We start from the raw sequence: 18,131 nt of genomic DNA, 5'->3' as shown, positions 1-18,131 counted from the left end.
AAGAGTGCGTGAAAGTGCCTTTAAAGTAAAAGAACGCAGTGAAGTGAACATGAAAGAGCTAAGGCTTAAAAGAATGGAAACAGGAAAATTCCCCCCTCTAAAGATGCTTGCTGACTGATAAAATGAAACAATGGCTGGTAAAAACCAACATTTGACTGAAAATATAGCACAAAACTGCATATCAATTATTTTGTTTCAGAAATAGCTGCTGAATCTCAAAATGTTAGGACGGGTGCAACAAAAGAGCAGAAGTTGCAACAATAAAATTGAATTAAAAAAAAAAAAAAAAAACCTGGTGGAACATGTCGCAACTAATGACGTTAATTATCAACAGGACACGGGGTCATGATTGGGTCTAAACCTGCTTTAAACTTCTCCACAACTTTATGCCTGAGCTGTCTGGTGTGTTCCATCAGACTTCATGATGCTGTTTGTTCCATAATGTTCTCTAACAAACCATTGAGGGCTTCACAGAAGATTCAATTACACACAGGTTGGACTCAATTTACTAATGAGGTGACTTCTGAAGGTTCCACTGTATTTTAGTTAGTGGTATCAGAGTAAACGGGGCTGAATACAAATGCACGCTACACTTTTCAGCAACATTTACATTTACATTCAGTCATTTAGCAGCAGCTTTTATCCAACGCTACTTACAAGTGAGGTACAAGGCAGCAAAAATCTAAGTCAAGGAGCAAACATCGAAGCAAAGTCCTATTAGAAAGTTGTTTTACATTTCATGACATGCAAGTGCAAGAAAAAGGATCCATGCAATAGCTCTGTTGTAGTGACGTTTTTTTAATGCTCCAGGTGTAAACTGGGGATTCTCATTTAATACGGATGATTTTGTTGAAATTCATTCAAAGCATTAAACTATTAACCTGAGACTCTGGCATATTAAAATGTTGATCTGGGCTATAACTAACTTGGATCAAGATTCTGATTTTTAAAGCTTTGAAAGTGGAATCATTCTCAACTACTAATCATTTATTAAATATATGTAAAGAAACACACAAATGAAAAGACAAGTTCAAATATTACAGGAAATTTATTTTGAACAGAACAGGGTGACATTTCATTTTTGGATTTCATTGTGTAAATGAAGCCAAACTTATATTTGACAGACACATATTTTTGAAATGCCTGTTAAAAATGGATTATAAGCAAAGTGTTTTCTATTTCTATTTCCACTGCCCAAACAATAGACAGACATTTCTTTTGGGAAAGTATTTAAGAGTGAAAAGAATCATTCATTTCCCTTTTAGTGCCTTTCTGTCCCTTCAGTATTCTTCTCCTTCCTCTCCCTCCCCCTCAATGGAGTCGGCTCCTACCTCCTCATAGTCCTTCTCCAGAGCTGCCATGTCCTCTCTGGCCTCTGAGAACTCTCCCTCCTCCATACCCTCACCCACATACCAGTGAACGAAGGCGCGCTTAGCGTACATCAGATCAAACTTGTGGTCAAGCCGAGCCCAGGCCTCTGCAATAGCAGTGGTGTTGCTCAGCATGCACAGAGCCCTCTGGACCTTGGCCAGGTCTCCACCAGGAACCACAGTGGGGGCCTGGAAGTTGATGCCAACCTTAAAACCAGTGGGACACCAGTCCACAAACTGGATGGTGCGCTTGGTTTTGATGGTGGCAATGGCAGCATTCACATCTTTGGGCACCACATCACCACGGTACAAAAGGCAGCAGGCCATGTACTTGCCGTGGCGAGGGTCACACTTGACCATCTGATTGGCTGGCTCAAAGCAGGCATTTGTGATCTCAGCTACTGAAAGCTGCTCATGGTAAGCTTTCTCAGCAGAGATGACAGGGGCGTAGGTGGCTAGAGGGAAGTGGATACGAGGATATGGCACCAAGTTGGTCTGGAACTCTGTCAGATCAACATTGAGGGCACCATCAAAACGAAGGGAAGCAGTGATGGAGGACACAATCTGACTCATCAACCTGTTCAGGTTGGTGTAGGTAGGACGCTCGATGTCGAGGTTCCTACGGCAGATGTCATAAATGGCCTCGTTATCCACCATGAAAGCACAGTCAGAGTGCTCCAGGGTGCTGTGGGTGGTCAGGATGGAGTTGTAGGGCTCCACCACAGCGGTGGAAACCTGGGGAGCAGGGTAGATGGAGAACTCCAGCTTGGACTTCTTGCCATAGTCGACAGAGAGACGCTCCATCAACAGGGAGGTGAAACCGGAGCCGGTGCCACCTCCAAAGCTGTGGAAAACCAGGAAGCCCTGAAGACCAGTGCACTGGTCAGCCTGAGGACAGAAGGGATAGTGCATTAGGTTTTAGTCTAATATTTTAAGTCCAACTCCTCCTGAAGTTGCCCACCAGTTTCCGGATCCTGTCCAGAACCAGGTCAATGATCTCTTTGCCGATGGTGTAGTGTCCACGGGCGTAGTTGTTGGCCGCATCCTCTTTACCAGTGATCAGCTGCTCAGGGTGGAACAGCTGGCGGTAGGTCCCAGTGCGAACCTCATCTGAGGAAGAAAAAACACACAGAATCATTGTTTTGAACCAGTTTTAACCAGTTTCATGTGCTTCACTTACTTTTTTGCCTAAATTCATGTTCAGCTAAGTGATTCCACTCACCGATGACAGTGGGCTCCAGGTCCACAAAAACTGCTCTGGGGACATGCTTTCCAGCTCCCGTCTCACTGAAGAAGGTGTTGAAGGAATCGTCTCCTCCTCCGATGGTCTTGTCACTGGGCATCTGTCCATCCGGCTGGATCCCATGTTCCAGGCAGTAAAGCTCCCAGCAGGCATTGCCAATCTGGACACCAGCCTGACCCACGTGGACCGAGATACACTCACGCTGCAGGGAAAAAAAATGTTTTGCATTGCCAAAACTGTTTTTGGTGAGAGCTGAAATGTTTGCTTTTGCTAAAAGCTGAATTGAAGCAGAACTATTTAAAAATTGCTTAAATGTTTAATATAAAAATGTAAAGAAATTAGAAAAAATTAGAAAATAACCAGAATTCAAGGTTAGGTGAGTAGATGTAACATGAAATAGTGGTATGAAGCTTAAGTCAAACACCTGAAGTAGAATTTATAAACTGCTCTGATTACTTCAAAACATCATGTCAAAGTATCAGATATAAGCTGAAAAAAGCTGAAACGTTTTTGGTGAAATAGCTGAAACAGAATGTCGCTTCCTTATATCCTGTTAGGCAAACTTCAAAGCCACTTAACCTTAAAAACACCAAAGGCAAAAACTTCAAAGGTAATTTTGTGACGTCAGTGACGACGTCGTCAAGTGTAAAAATCTTAAAAAGTATAAATGATATTTAAAAATGCCGTATACATGCATTAATGTCCTTTATAAGATGAACGTTTTGAAGTTGGAACAGGGTTCCTGTACTACAAAAACTGTACGGAAGTAATAAAAATAATCATAATAAAGATAGAAAAACATTTACTGTGAATGCTTAGAAAAGGTTATCTACATCATGCAGTGGAAAAACTTACATTTAAACTGAACAGAGAGGAATGTAACTTAGCACAACCACTATGTGAGACTCTGAACAAGCCCCACACACACAAACACACACACAACTTCTAATTTTTAGGCAATAATACATCTAAAAGATGCATCCAATAAAACATATTAAGTCTTTTGCTCTAAAGTATCTTAATGAGTAGTAGTTATTATGCAGTTACCATTTTACTCGCAGTAGAAATCCGGTTTGCAGGAGCAACAACCAATCAGTGTTAGTCTGGTTAACCCTCCACTAGTCCTAACACCAAGTCAACTTAATTGGTGCACTGGGTTTTGTTTGCAACTGTGTTGCTATGTGACAAGATGTTCACCGTGGCAACGGATGACTTTGTTTAAATTCATTCAAAGCCTGAGACTCTGGCATATTAAAAAGTTGATCTGGGCAATAACTAACTTGGATAAATGTAAATCAGCCATGTTGTTTTGGGAGTAAGGTCGGTTATGTCATCAGGGGGCAACTCAGCAGTGTCCATTACTAGCATTCATTTTTAATGCTTTGCACCATTAAACCTAAATGATTAACCATCTCAAATTATTTTTAAATTTATTGTTACAGGTGTTGCAGTCTAAAACTGCTGCGTGGTTCATGCTTGTGTCCTTTCAGTTGGGGGACTTTACACTGACTGTCAACCCCCCGCGGTGATGCAATAAGCACAGATCCCCCTTGTTAATGCCACTAAACCGCTCTCAAAATCCGGTTACGAAGCTGGTTTGATCCACCAGGTGTAGCAGTGATTCGTTTTAAGATACTGCAGAGTGTGATGATCTGAACTTTCTGTCAGGTCAGAAACCCTCAGTGTTCTGTAGCTTTTTGATTTTCTGTCAGTGATCTGCATTTTCCTAAGGTTGCTTTTCCTAAAGAAAATGCGTGTGATTGCAACAAGCAACCGGCTACAGCTGCTCACAGCCGTCACCGCTGCGAGACCAGAAGCCCTGCACATTTTTAAAGTGAAAGCACTTGGAAAAAATAAATAAAACTATTATTTAAACAACTGCCGTTGTTCCACAAACATGAAACTTGTAACTATTTAAGTGCTTTAAAACAACTAGGTTGACGAGAGAGCTATAGAGGTTAAAAACCAAACAGAAATATAGCATAAAACGTATACAATACATCATAAATATCAAAAAAACAAACATGCGAAAGAGCAGACTTAGTACGGTTTCATTCTAAAAACAGATTGGAAACAGTCAAATATCATTCATTTAAAAATGCTTTTACCTGACTATAAACTATTTTCTCTAAAACCCTTTAATAACAAAAAAAACACAATCTGGAGTCCAACATTAACAAGAACATGCTGATCTAGCACAGGTTTCTTAATAGGTTGAACTATGACCTGTTTAAAATTTTTGGGGACCATCCCAGAGGTTACACAACCATAAACAATCGTGAGAACAGATGGCCCTAAAGAAAGAAAACCTCTTTAAAAAGCCAGGGACGAAGCATCACAAGGTGAACCCAAGGGCTTTAAATGACCAACAATCTCCTGAACCTCAGACAGGGTGACAGGCTCGAACTGATGAAAGGCATCAGGTAGAAGCACTCAGGTGGACAACATCTTATGTAGATGTTGTAATCTGAAAGACACCATTGAGTGCAAAGCATTGGTAGGGGAGAGTGTAGCCAGACACAGGATGGTGGTGTGTAAAATGAAGAGGACAAAGGCAGAGCAGAGGACAAGGTGGTGAAAGTTGATAAAGGAAGAATGTTGTGTAGTTTGTGTAGTTTCAGGATGGAACTGAGACAGACTCTGGGTGGTCAGGGGGTGCTTCTGGATGACTGGACCACTACAGCTAATGTGATCAGGGAGACAAGTAGGAGGATACTCGGTGTGTCATCTGAAAAGAGGAAAGTAAACAAGGAGACTTGGTGGTGGAACGAGGACGTTCAGGAGTGTATACAGAGAAAGAGGTTAGCTAATAAAAAGTAGGACACTGAAAGGACTGAATAGCGTAGACAGGAGTACAGGGAGATGCAGCATAAGGTGAAGGTAGAGGTGGCAAAGAATGGGAAATACATGCAGCAGATTAGGGTGATTAAAGATAAGGATGGAAATGTATTGACAGGTGCCAGGAGTGTGATGGAAGATGGAAGGAGAACTTTGAAGAGTTGATGAATGAGGAAAATGAAAGGGAACGAAGAGTAGAAGAGGTGACTGGTGTCGAGCAGGAAGTAGCAAAGATAAGTAAGAGTGAAGTGAGGAGGACGTTGAAGAGGATGAAGAGTGGAAAGGCAGTTGGTCCTGATGACAAACCTGTGGAGGTATGGAAGTGTCTAGGAGAGGTGGCAGTAGAGTGTCTGACTAGTTTGTTTAACAAGATCTTGGAGAGTGAGAGGATGCTGACGACTGGAGGAAGAAGTGTACTGATGCCCATTTTTAAGAACAAGGGAGATGAGCAGAGCTGTGGCAACTACAGAGGAATAAAGCTGATGAGCCAAACAATGAAGTTGTGGGAAAGAGTAGTGGAAGCTCGGCTAAGGGCAGAGGTGAACATTTGTGAGCAGCAACATGGTTTCATGCCTAGAAAGAGTCCAACAGATGCAGTATTTGCTTTGAGGACGCTGATGGAGAAGTACAGAGAAGGTCAGAGCGAGTTGCATTGTGTCTTCATAGATTTAGAGAAAGCGTATGTCAGGGTGCAGAGAGAGGAGCTGTGGTATTGTATGAGGACGTCTGGAGCGGCAGAGAAGTATGTTAGAGTGGTGCAGGACATGTATGAGAGCTGTAACACAGTGGTGAGGTGCTGTAGGTGTGACAGAGGAGTTCAAGGTGGAGGTGGGTCTGCATCAAGGATCAGCTCTGAGCCCCTTGTTGTTTGCTCTGGTGATGGACAGACTGACAGATGAGGTTAGACAGGAATCTCCATGGACTATGATGTTTGCAGATGACATTGTGATTTGTAGTGAGAGCAGGGAGCAGGTGGAGGAAAATCTAGAGAGGTGGAGGTCTGCTCTGGAAAACAGAGGAATGAAGCTTAGCCGCAGTAAGACAGAATACATGTGTGTCAATGAGAGGGACCCAGGTGGAACAGTGAGGTTACAGGGAGCAGAGGTGAAGAAGGTGCAGGACTTTAAGTTCTTAGGGTCAACGGTTCAGAGCAATGGAGAGTGTGGAAAAGAGATGAAGAGGCGAGTGCAGGCAGGTTGGAACGGGTGGAGAAAAGTGTCAGGTGTGTTGTGTGACAAAAGAGTATCAGAGAAAATGAAAGGAAAGATGTTCAAGACGGTGGTGAGACCAGCAATGTTGTTCGGCTTAGAGACAGTGGCACTGAAGAAAAGACAGGAGGCAGAGCTGGAGGTAGCAGAGCTTAAGATGTTGAGGTTCTCTTTAGGAGGGACGAGGATGGACAGGATCAGGAATGAGGACATCAGAGGGACAGCTCATGTTAGATGTGTTGGAGATAAAGTCAGAGAGGACAGATTGAGGTGGTTTGGACATGTTCAGAGGAGAAACTGTGAATATATCGGTAGAAGGATGCTGAGGTTGGAGCTGCCAGGCAGGAGGTCTAGAGGAAGAGCAAAGAGGAGATTTATGGATGTAGTGAGGGAGGACATGAAGTTAGTTGGTGTGAATGAAGAGGATGCAGAGGACAGAGTTAGATGGAGGCACATGATTCGCTGTGGCGACCCCTGAAAGGGAAACAGCCCAAAGGAAAAGAAGAAAGGCTGTAAATTGCTTCTTTTCAATTACCACTAAATGTATTTCAAAAGAATATTCTGTAGATAAACAGATCTTTGGACAGAATGAGTACAGAGATGTGGGTAAGACTATGGAAATAGTCATGTCTTGAAAGTTTTTTTAAACTGCTCCAGGCGAACACAAGGGATTCTCATTAAATACAAATTCTACAAATCCTATTTTTACTTTATATCCTGTGGTTACTGCACAAATCACAGCAGAAATGAGAAACAGTTAAACAAATGGTGCTGCTGGTGGCAATAGGTGGAAGTGAAAGAACCTATAACAAGACTTTTAACAAAAATCATTTTAAGATGGTTAATCATTTCTAATGAGTTTTGGAGACTTAGGTTTAATGTAATGGACACTGCTGAGTTGCCCCCCGATGACATAACCAACATTACTCCCCAAACTACATGGCTGTTTTACATTTATCCAAGTTAGTTATTATCCAGATCAACTTTTTAATATGCCAGAGTCTCAGGTTAATAGTTTAAGGCTTTGAATGAATTTAAACAAAGTCATCCGTTGCCACGGTGAACATCTTGTCACATAGCAACACAGTTGCAAACAAAACCCAGTGCACCAATTAAGTTGACTTGGTGTTAGGACTAGTGGAGGGTTAACCAGACTAACACTGATTGGTTGTTGCTCCTGCAAACCGGATTTCTACTGCGAGTAAAATGGTAACTGCATAATAACTACTACTCATTAAGATACTTTAGAGCAAAAGACTTAATATGTTTTATTGGATGCATCTTTTAGATGTATTATTGCCTAAAAATTAGAAGTTGTGTGTGTGTTGTGTGTGTGTGGGGCTTGTTCAGAGTTTACAAATGTAAAACTAGGAAAACATTCTCACATAGTGGTTGTGCTAAGTTACATTTCTCTCTGTTCAGTTTACTGCATGATGTAGATAACCTCACTTGTCTAAGCATTCACAGTGTATGTTTTTCTAATCTTTATTATGAATATGATTACTAGTATTATGGTTATGGCTTCCATCTTCCGTACAGTTTTGGCGCTTAACTACTTCAGCAACCTTTCAGCTAGAAACACTGTTCAAACTTCAAAACCTTCATCTTATAAAAGATATTAATGCATGTATACGGCTTTTTAAATATAAAAAAAAATTTATACTAAGATTTTTACACTTGACGACGTCCTCACTGACGTCACAATTTTGCCTTTGAAGTTTTTGCCTTTGGTGTTTTTAAGGCTAACTGGCTTTGTAGTTTGCCTAACCAGGATATAAGGAAGCGACATTCTGTTTCAGCTTTTCAGGAAAAACAGTTCAGCTTTTTGCAGCTTATATCTGATACTTTGACCTTGTAAGATTTTAACTTTAATATGATCATGTTTTGAACTGATTAGAGTAGTTTATAAATTCTACTTTTTGTCAGGTGTTTGACTTAAACTTTGCACTGAATTATTACATTTCTACAGTTTTTATACTACTGCTCCATGTTAAATCTATTCAGTTAACCTTCAATTCTGCTTATTTTCTACTTTTTTCAAATTTCTTTACATTTTTATATTAAACATTTCAGCTAATTTAGCAAAACCAAAACTTTCAGCTATTTTTTAAACAGCTCATCTTCAATTCAGCTTTTAGCAAAAGCAAACATTTCAGCTCTCACCAAAAACAGTTCAGCTTTTTTGAGCTTTACTTGGAAAATCCTTTCATTGCTGAAGCATTCAACAAAGTGCATTTTATTTTTGGCAATGCAAAACGTTTTTTTTCCCTGCAGCGTGAGTGTATCTCGGTCCACGTGGGTCAGGCTGGTGTCCAGATTGGCAATGCCTGCTGGGAGCTTTACTGCCTGGAACATGGGATCCAGCCGGATGGACAGATGCCCAGTGACAAGACCATCGGAGGAGGAGACGATTCCTTCAACACCTTCTTCAGTGAGACGGGAGCTGGAAAGCATGTCCCCAGAGCAGTTTTTGTGGACCTGGAGCCCACTGTCATCGGTGAGTGGAATCACTTAGCTGAACATGAATTTAGGCAAAAAAGTAAGTGAAGCACATGAAACTGGTTAAAACTGGTTCAAAACAATGATTCTGTGTGTTTTTTCTTCCTCAGATGAGGTTCGCACTGGGACCTACCGCCAGCTGTTCCACCCTGAGCAGCTGATCACTGGTAAAGAGGATGCGGCCAACAACTACGCCCGTGGACACTACACCATCGGCAAAGAGATCATTGACCTGGTTCTGGACAGGATCCGGAAACTGGTGGGCAACTTCAGGAGGAGTTGGACTTAAAATATTAGACTAAAACCTAATGCACTATCCCTTCTGTCCTCAGGCTGACCAGTGCACTGGTCTTCAGGGCTTCCTGGTTTTCCACAGCTTTGGAGGTGGCACCGGCTCCGGTTTCACCTCCCTGTTGATGGAGCGTCTCTCTGTCGACTATGGCAAGAAGTCCAAGCTGGAGTTCTCCATCTACCCTGCTCCCCAGGTTTCCACCGCTGTGGTGGAGCCCTACAACTCCATCCTGACCACCCACAGCACCCTGGAACACTCTGACTGTGCTTTCATGGTGGATAACGAGGCCATTTATGACATCTGCCGTAGGAACCTCGACATCGAGCGTCCTACCTACACCAACCTGAACAGGTTGATGAGTCAGATTGTGTCCTCCATCACTGCTTCCCTTCGTTTTGATGGTGCCCTCAATGTTGATCTGACAGAGTTCCAGACCAACTTGGTGCCATATCCTCGTATCCACTTCCCTCTGGCTACCTACGCCCCTGTCATCTCTGCTGAGAAAGCTTACCATGAGCAGCTTTCAGTAGCTGAGATCACAAATGCCTGCTTTGAGCCAGCCAATCAGATGGTCAAGTGTGACCCTCGCCACGGCAAGTACATGGCCTGCTGCCTTTTGTACCGTGGTGATGTGGTGCCCAAAGATGTGAATGCTGCCATTGCCACCATCAAAACCAAGCGCACCATCCAGTTTGTGGACTGGTGTCCCACTGGTTTTAAGGTTGGCATCAACTTCCAGGCCCCCACTGTGGTTCCTGGTGGAGACCTGGCCAAGGTCCAGAGGGCTCTGTGCATGCTGAGCAACACCACTGCTATTGCAGAGGCCTGGGCTCGGCTTGACCACAAGTTTGATCTGATGTACGCTAAGCGCGCCTTCGTTCACTGGTATGTGGGTGAGGGTATGGAGGAGGGAGAGTTCTCAGAGGCCAGAGAGGACATGGCAGCTCTGGAGAAGGACTATGAGGAGGTTGGAGCCGACTCCATTGAGGGGGAGGGAGAGGAAGGAGAAGAATACTGAAGGGAGAGAAAGTTAGTAAACAGGAAATGAATGATTCTTTTCACTCTTAAATACTTTCCCAAAAGAAATGTCTGGTTATTGTTTGGGCAGTGGAAATAGAAATAGAAAACACTTTGCTTATAATCCATTTTTAACAGGCATTTCAAAAATATGTGTCTATCAAATATAAGTTTGGCTTCATTTACACAATGAAATCCAAAAATGAAATGTCACCCTGTTCTGTTCAAAATAAATTTCTTGTAATATTTGAACTTGTCTTTTCATTTGTGTGTTTCTAACCATACAGTATATATATATTAAATGATTAGTAGTTGTGAATGATTCCACTTTCAAAGCCTTAAAAATCAGAATCTTGAACAATCTGATAAATGCAGATTAAGATGGTAGATGTTAGATCACTATCCATAAATATCCTTACAGAATCCACTTTTGCAGAGAATACATCTTTAATACTAGTGTTTAGTACTAGTTATTTTTACTTTGAAATCTTTATTATGGTTTGTAGTTAAAAACACCAAGGCTTTATTTAGTCATGAGCCTTTAATACCAAAGCTTAAGCTATGCAATATAGTCTTTTACATGTTTAACGTTGAAAGTAAAATGTGTGGATCTTACTACAACAGAGCTCTTACACGGATCCTCAACCCAGTGAGTAAACATGTCATGAAGACAGACCCATGATTTGGCCTGTTATTACACAATTCGTTAAACATAAACTTAAAAATGATCATCTTTATTGCTTGTGACATTGTTGCTTGTGTACAGTTTTTAAAATATCTCCCATTGGTGCCCAATAAGTGGATCGCAAAGATAGTGTGGGTAGATCGCACGGAATTAACAAAGTAGACGTCAGCCCATCATTCGTCTTCGCTATGAAATTTGTGACTTGATTGACGTACAGGGCAGCCAGTCTGACATCTGACCTTTTCTGACACATGGGTCACCGCGCATGCGCATACATACGACGGCGCCAAGCGCTGCAAAACGCTAGCAAGCTAGCGAGATAGCCTCCGATTTATTTCTTTAAAGTTAAAAAAAAAAAGGGTATAAAAATGAGTGGGGGGAGCTGGACCCTTCCACACGGAGTTGGAGGTGGACTTTGTTTCACTATGTCATTTTTCGAAGTGCGTTTGTTTGCCTCGTCTGCCAAGTCCGGTCATCGCTACACCGAAAGAAGGGGAAATGTGGAGCGGCATTTTCGGACTGTTCAGAAAAACTACGACACTGACTTCCCTCCGAAAAGCGAACTGAGAAGGAGGGTGACGGAGCTAAAATGTCAGCTTGAGGCTGGTTATCAGCAGCTGCTGTCCGGACTACGCATCCCTGGCTAATTCTAGTCAGTGCAAGTAATCAGAGTAAGATAATGGGGAAAAAAATGTACAGAGTTGTATTGTGCAATACGGGTTCACGTAGATATGCAAGCGACACCAACATATATTGTGCATATAACGAACTCTCAATATATTCATAAATAAATATATGTTTTGTATTATTATTACAGGTAGATCATTTTATAAGTAGCTCGCAAGCCAAAAAAACATGTGGGCAGCACAAAGGTTTTGAGCTATGTTTAAGTGTTTGTGTTCTACACGTGTCATTTCATCATTTATCAATTCATCTGTCCAATGTATTACACGTCAAAAGTCGGTGTGTGTGTGTGTGTGTGTGTGTGTGTGTGTGTGTGTGTGTGTGTGTGTGTGTGTGTGTGTGTGTGTGTCCAGTTAGAAAACAGGTTACTGTTGATCTTACTGCAGACCTGAAAGCATTTAATGTGAATGTGCCATTGAAAAATTAAATGAATAAAATGTTTGATAATGACTGAACACAGAGCTTTTGTTATTAAAATTTCCATTCATTAAGTGACTGCACTCATTGTATTTTAACACTGTTTATCACTCAAAGCCAGCAGAACAACCATTTCAACTTTCTAATAGGAAACATTAATAATTAATCTCTTATCGGTATTGGGAATGTTACTTGAAGTTTTGGATTTGTGTTTAAGTTTTGAGAGAAAGTTGTTGTTTTTTTATTTTGTAGGTGAATACCAGGGATTCTCATTTAATACAAATTCTTCAAATCCTATTTTTACTTTATATTCCGTGGCTACTGCACAAATCACAGCACAAACGAGCAATAGTTGAACAAAAAGGTGCTGCTGGTGGCAGTGGGTGGAGGAGAAAGAACAAGACTTTATAAATAAAAACGAAAATCATTTTAAGATGGTTAATCATTTCTAATGAGTTTTGGAAAATTAAGTTATATGGTGCATTACTCCCCAAACAACATGGCTGTTTTACATTTATCCAAGTTAGTTATTGTCCAGATCAGATTTTTAATATGCCAGAGTCTCAGGTTAATAGTTTAAGGCTTTGAATGAATTTCAACAAAGTCATCCGTTGCCACGGTGAACAGCTTGTCGCATAGCAACACAGTTGCAAACAAAACACAGTGCACCAATTAAGTTGACTCTGCATTAAAACTAGTGGAGGGTTAACCAGACTAACACTGATTGGTTGTTGCTCCTGTTGTTGCTCCTGCAAACCGGATTTCTACTGCGAGTAAAATGGTAACTGCGTAATAGCTACTACAGATTAAGTTACTTTGGAGCAAGAGACTTAATAATGTTTTAATGGATGCATCTTTTAGATGTATTGCCTAATGATTAGAAGTTTTGTGTTTTTACAAATATAAAACTAGAAAAACACTATCACATAATGATTTTACTTACATGTCACTCTGTTCAGCTTAAATGTGAGTCTTTCTACTACATGCAGTAGATAACCTCACTTGTCTAATCATTCACAGTATATGTTATTCTAAACTTTATTATGATTATGATCATTATAACTATTGTTATTACTTTTGTCTTCCCTTAAGTTTTGGTGCGGAACTACTTCAGCAACCTTTAAGCTAGAAACACTGTTCAAACTTTAAAATGTTCATCTTTTAAAAGACATTAATGCATGTGTACGGCTTTTTAAATATCGTTTATACATTTTAAGATTGTTATTTTATCATTTTTAAAAATTATTGCTTTGATGACCTCACTGGCGTCACAAAAGTGGCTTTGAGATTTTTGCCTTTGGAGTTTGCTGAACCAAGTATAAAAGGAAGCAACATTCTGTTTAAGCTATTTCAGCAAAAACAGTTAAGCTTTTTTCAGCTTCTATCTGATACTTTGACCTGATGTTTTGAAATAATCAGCTATTACTATTTCATGTTACTAATTTACTCAAACAGTTAACCTTCAATTGTGCTTATTTGCTACTTTTTTTTTTACATTTTATATTATTATAGGATTATATATTATATTATAGGATTTTACATTCCAAAAAAATCCTCAAATCCTTTTAGCGCTGAGATATTCTTTTTTTTTTTCCCTGCAGCGAGAGTGTATCTCCATTCACGTGGGTCAGGCTGGTGTCCAGATTGGCAATGCCTGCTGGGAGCTGTACTGCCTGGAACATGGGATCCAGCCGGATGGACAGATGCCCAGTGACAAGACCATCGGAGGAGGAGACGATTCCTTCAACACCTTCTTCAGTGAGACGGGAGCTGGAAAGCATGTCCCCAGAGCTATTTTTGTGGACCTGGAGCCCACTGTCATCGGTGAGTGGAATCACTTAGCTGAACATGAATTTAGGCAAAAAAGTAAGTGAAGCACATGAAACTGGTTAAAACTGGTTCAAAACAATGATTCTGTGTGTTTTTTCTTCCTCAGATGAGGTTCGCACTGGGACCTACCGCCAGCTGTTCCACCCTGAGCAGCTGATCACTGGTAAAGAGGATGCGGCCAACAACTACGCCCGTGGACACTACACCATCGGCAAAGAGATCATTGACCTGGTTCTGGACAGGATCCGCAAACTGGTGGGCAACTTCAGGAGGAGTTCATTTTTATAGTTGGACTAACTAAATTGTAACTCAGTATTTCTCACTTGCTGACTGCGTCCCCCCTTCTGTCCTCAGGCTGACCAGTGCACTGGTCTTCAGGGCTTCCTGGTTTTCCACAGCTTTGGAGGTGGCACCGGCTCCGGTTTCACCTCCCTGTTGATGGAGCGTCTCTCTGTCGACTATGGCAAGAAGTCCAAGCTGGAGTTCTCCATCTACCCTGCTCCCCAGGTTTCCACCGCTGTGGTGGAGCCCTACAACTCCATCCTGACCACCCACAGCACCCTGGAGCACTCTGACTGTGCTTTCATGGTGGATAACGAGGCACTTTATGACATCTGCCGTAGGAACCTCGACATCGAGCGTCCTACCTACACCAACCTGAACAGGTTAATCAGCCAGATTGTTTCCTCAATTACTGCTTCCCTTCGTTTTGATGGTGCCCTCAATGTTGATCTGACAGAGTTCCAGACCAACTTGGTGCCATATCCTCGTATCCACTTCCCTCTGGCTACCTACGCCCCTGTCATCTCTGCTGAGAAAGCTTACCATGAGCAGCTTTCAGTAGCTGAGATCACAAATGCCTGCTTTGAGCCAGCCAATCAGATGGTCAAGTGTGACCCTCGCCACGGCAAGTACATGGCCTGCTGCCTTTTGTACCGTGGTGATGTGGTGCCCAAAGATGTGAATGCTGCCATTGCCACCATCAAAACCAAGCGCACCATCCAGTTTGTGGACTGGTGTCCCACTGGTTTTAAGGTTGGCATCAACTTCCAGGCCCCCACTGTGGTTCCTGGTGGAGACCTGGCCAAGGTCCAGAGGGCTCTGTGCATGCTGAGCAACACCACTGCTATTGCAGAGGCCTGGGCTCGGCTTGACCACAAGTTTGATCTGATGTACGCTAAGCGCGCCTTCGTTCACTGGTATGTGGGTGAGGGTATGGAGGAGGGAGAGTTCTCAGAGGCCAGAGAGGACATGGCAGCTCTGGAGAAGGACTATGAGGAGGTTGGAGCCGACTCCATTGAGGGGGAGGGAGAGGAAGGAGAAGAATACTGAAGGGACAGAAAGGCACTAAAAGGGAAATGAATGATTCTTTTCACTCTTAAATACTTTCCCAAAAAATCATCTGTCTACTGTTTGGGCAGTTAAAATAGAAATAGAAAATAATTGCTTAAAATTAGTTTTTTAAAAGGCATATCAAAAATATTTGTCTATCTGGCTTTATTTACACAATGAAATCCAAAAATGAAATGTCACCCTGTTCTGTTCAAAATAAATTTCTTGTAATATTTGAACTTTTAATTCGTGTGTTTCTTTACATATATTTAATAAATGATTAGTAGTTGAGAATGATTCCACTTTTAAAGCCTTAAAAATCAGAATCTTGAGCAATCTGATAAATGCAGATTAAGATGGTAGCAGTTAGATTAATATACATAAATATCCTTACAGAATCAACTTTTGCAGAAAAGGAATCTTTGTTACTAGTGTTTTACTTTTTTTACTAATTTGTATTATGGTGTGTAGTTAAAAACACCAAGTTAACGTTGAAAGTAAAATGTGTGGATGTTACTGCAACAGAGCTCTTACACGGATCCTCAACCCAGTGAGTTAACATGTCATGAAGACAGACCCATGATTTGGCCTGTTATTACACGTGTCATTACACACAAACTTCATAACGATCATCTTTATTGCTTGTGACATTGTTGCTTGTGTAGAGTTTTTTAAATATCTTTATACCTTTGACACCAAAGGGTTTGAGCTATATATTATTACTACTAAATGTAATTTAAAAGAAGATTCTGTAGATAAACAGGTACTTGGACAGAATGAGTACAGCGTACAGTACAGTCATGCCATGAAAGTTTTTTTTTTTTAAACTGCTCCAGGTGGATTCTCATTTAATACACATTCTTCAAATCCTATTTTTATCACGAATCACAGCACAAACGAGCAATAGTTGAACAAATCTTATACAGATTGAGCGGCTCACAACTACTGACCTCAGCTGCCTGTGAGGGAGGTGTCACCTGAATGTTACGCAGTTCTCAGCTTTTTATCAGCAGCCTCCTGTTGCCTGCTTGGGTTTGTATACGTTTCAAAGCAACCGCCCCCCATTTAAGCCTCTTTTATGCAAATCCAAGGTACCGCCACTGATCTGAAGTGTCCCTTTTATTCATTTACGCCAAATTATTACAGATGTTGAAATTGTAAGGATGTCACTACCACCTACACATCTCCATCACATCATTTAATAGCAAAAACCCTTGAAAGACTCATCTCTATACTTGTTCTGTTAGATCTTAGTGCTGCATTTGATACCATTGATCATAACATTTTATTACAGAGACTGGAACATGAAATTGGGATTAAAGGAACTGCACTAGGTTGGTTTAAATCTTATCTGTCTGATAGATTTCAATTTGTTCATGTTAATGATGAATCCTCCATGCACACAAAGGTTAGCTATGGAGTTCCACAAGGCTCTGTGTTAGGACCAATACTTTTTACTTTATATATGTCTCCTTTAGGCAACATTATTAGAAAACACTCCATAAATTTCCACTGCTATGCTGATGATACCCAGCTATATTTATCTATGGAACCAGAAGAAAATAATCAGTTAATAAAGCTTCAAGCCTACAAGACATAAAGGCCTGGTTGTCCCACAATTTTTTACTTGTAAACTCAGACAAAATTGAACAGGCTTCTTCCACCTACAGAACATTGCCAATTTTAGGAGCATCCTGTCTCAAAGTGATGCTGAAAAACTGGTCCATGCATTTGTTACCTCTAGGTTGGACTACTGTAATTCCCTACTTTCAGGATGCCCCAGTAACTCCCTAAAGAGCCTGCAATTAATCCAAAATGCTGCAGCAAGAGTGCTGACTGGAACTAGCAAGAGAGATCATATTTCACCTTCACTAGCTTCTGTCCATTGGCTTCCCATTAAATCTAGAATAGAATTTAAAACTCTGCTTCTTACATATAAAGCTCTGAATGGTCAGAGTCCATCCTATCTAAAAGACCTCATAGCACCATATCATCCCAGTAGACCACTTTGATCTCAGAATACAGACCTACTTGTGGTTCCCAGAATTTCCAAAAGTAGAATGGGAGGCAGAGCCTTTAGCTATCAAGCTCCTCTCCTGTGGAACCAGCTCCCAGTTCAGATTTGGGAAGCAGACACCCTCTCTACTTTTAAGTCTAGGCTCAAAACCTTCCTCTTTAATAAAGCATATACTTAGTTATAGTCATGCTGCTATAGGCTTAGACTGCTGGGGGACCCACCCCCCGATGCACTGAGCTCTTTTCTTCCTCTTTCTTCCTCGGGTTTCTGCATCCCGCTGCTGCTGTTTGTGACATAGAGAAAGAGAGACCTCTGCTCTGCTTGTGGTGTGAACCCCACGGTTAAACACACACGAACCTGAACCTCGACTCATATGTAGTTAATGTTCACAATGCAATTCACTGACTAAAGACTGAGGGTTTCTGACCTGACAGGAAGTTCAGACCATCACACTCTGCAGTATCTTAAAACAAATCACCGCTACCCCTGGTGGATCAGAACAGCTTTAGGGGGCAGTAACAAGGAGGCTCTATGTTTACCGCGGGGGGTTGACATTCAGTGTAAAGTTCGTATGGGATATGTCCCCCAACTGACAGTACACCAGCATAAACCACGCAGCAGTTTTAGGCTGCTCCAGCTGTAACAATACATTTTTAAAAAATCATTTTAAGATGGTTAATCATTTCTAATGACTTTTGG

At 41.4% G+C, this 18,131-nt stretch overlaps 3 protein-coding genes across 3 annotated transcripts; 2 read left to right on the top strand and 1 right to left on the bottom strand.

Annotated features, from left to right (window-relative positions):
* Positions 1–1,259: 1,259 nt before the first annotated feature.
* On the bottom strand, positions 1,260–2,813 carry LOC137106619 (tubulin alpha-1B chain-like). Its single transcript, XM_067490179.1, has 3 exons — positions 2,593–2,813; positions 2,332–2,480; positions 1,260–2,258 (listed from the first exon to the last, which is right to left on the bottom strand). The coding sequence occupies exons 1-3, from the start codon at positions 2,711–2,713 to the stop codon at positions 1,281–1,283; spliced, it is 1,248 nt and encodes a 415-aa protein (XP_067346280.1). The 5' UTR covers positions 2,714–2,813; the 3' UTR covers positions 1,260–1,280.
* Positions 2,814–9,502: 6,689 nt separating this feature from the next.
* LOC137106618 (tubulin alpha-1B chain-like) lies at positions 9,503–10,483 on the top strand. The gene has a single exon (XM_067490177.1). The coding sequence runs from the start codon at positions 9,575–9,577 to the stop codon at positions 10,466–10,468; it is 894 nt and encodes a 297-aa protein (XP_067346278.1). The 5' UTR covers positions 9,503–9,574; the 3' UTR covers positions 10,469–10,483.
* Positions 10,484–11,444: 961 nt separating this feature from the next.
* Positions 11,445–15,613, top strand: LOC137106617 (tubulin alpha-1B chain-like). Its single transcript, XM_067490176.1, has 4 exons — positions 11,445–11,823; positions 13,855–14,077; positions 14,190–14,338; positions 14,438–15,613. Exons 2-4 carry the CDS (start codon positions 13,957–13,959, stop codon positions 15,413–15,415), a joined length of 1,248 nt encoding a protein of 415 aa, XP_067346277.1. The 5' UTR covers positions 11,445–11,823; positions 13,855–13,956; the 3' UTR covers positions 15,416–15,613.
* Positions 15,614–18,131: the final 2,518 nt, after the last annotated feature.

This window comes from Channa argus, chromosome 21 (genome assembly GCF_033026475.1).
Source record: "Channa argus isolate prfri chromosome 21, Channa argus male v1.0, whole genome shotgun sequence".
Lineage (NCBI taxonomy): Eukaryota > Metazoa > Chordata > Actinopteri > Anabantiformes > Channidae > Channa > Channa argus.
This window is presented reverse-complemented; position numbering and strand designations above follow the sequence as displayed.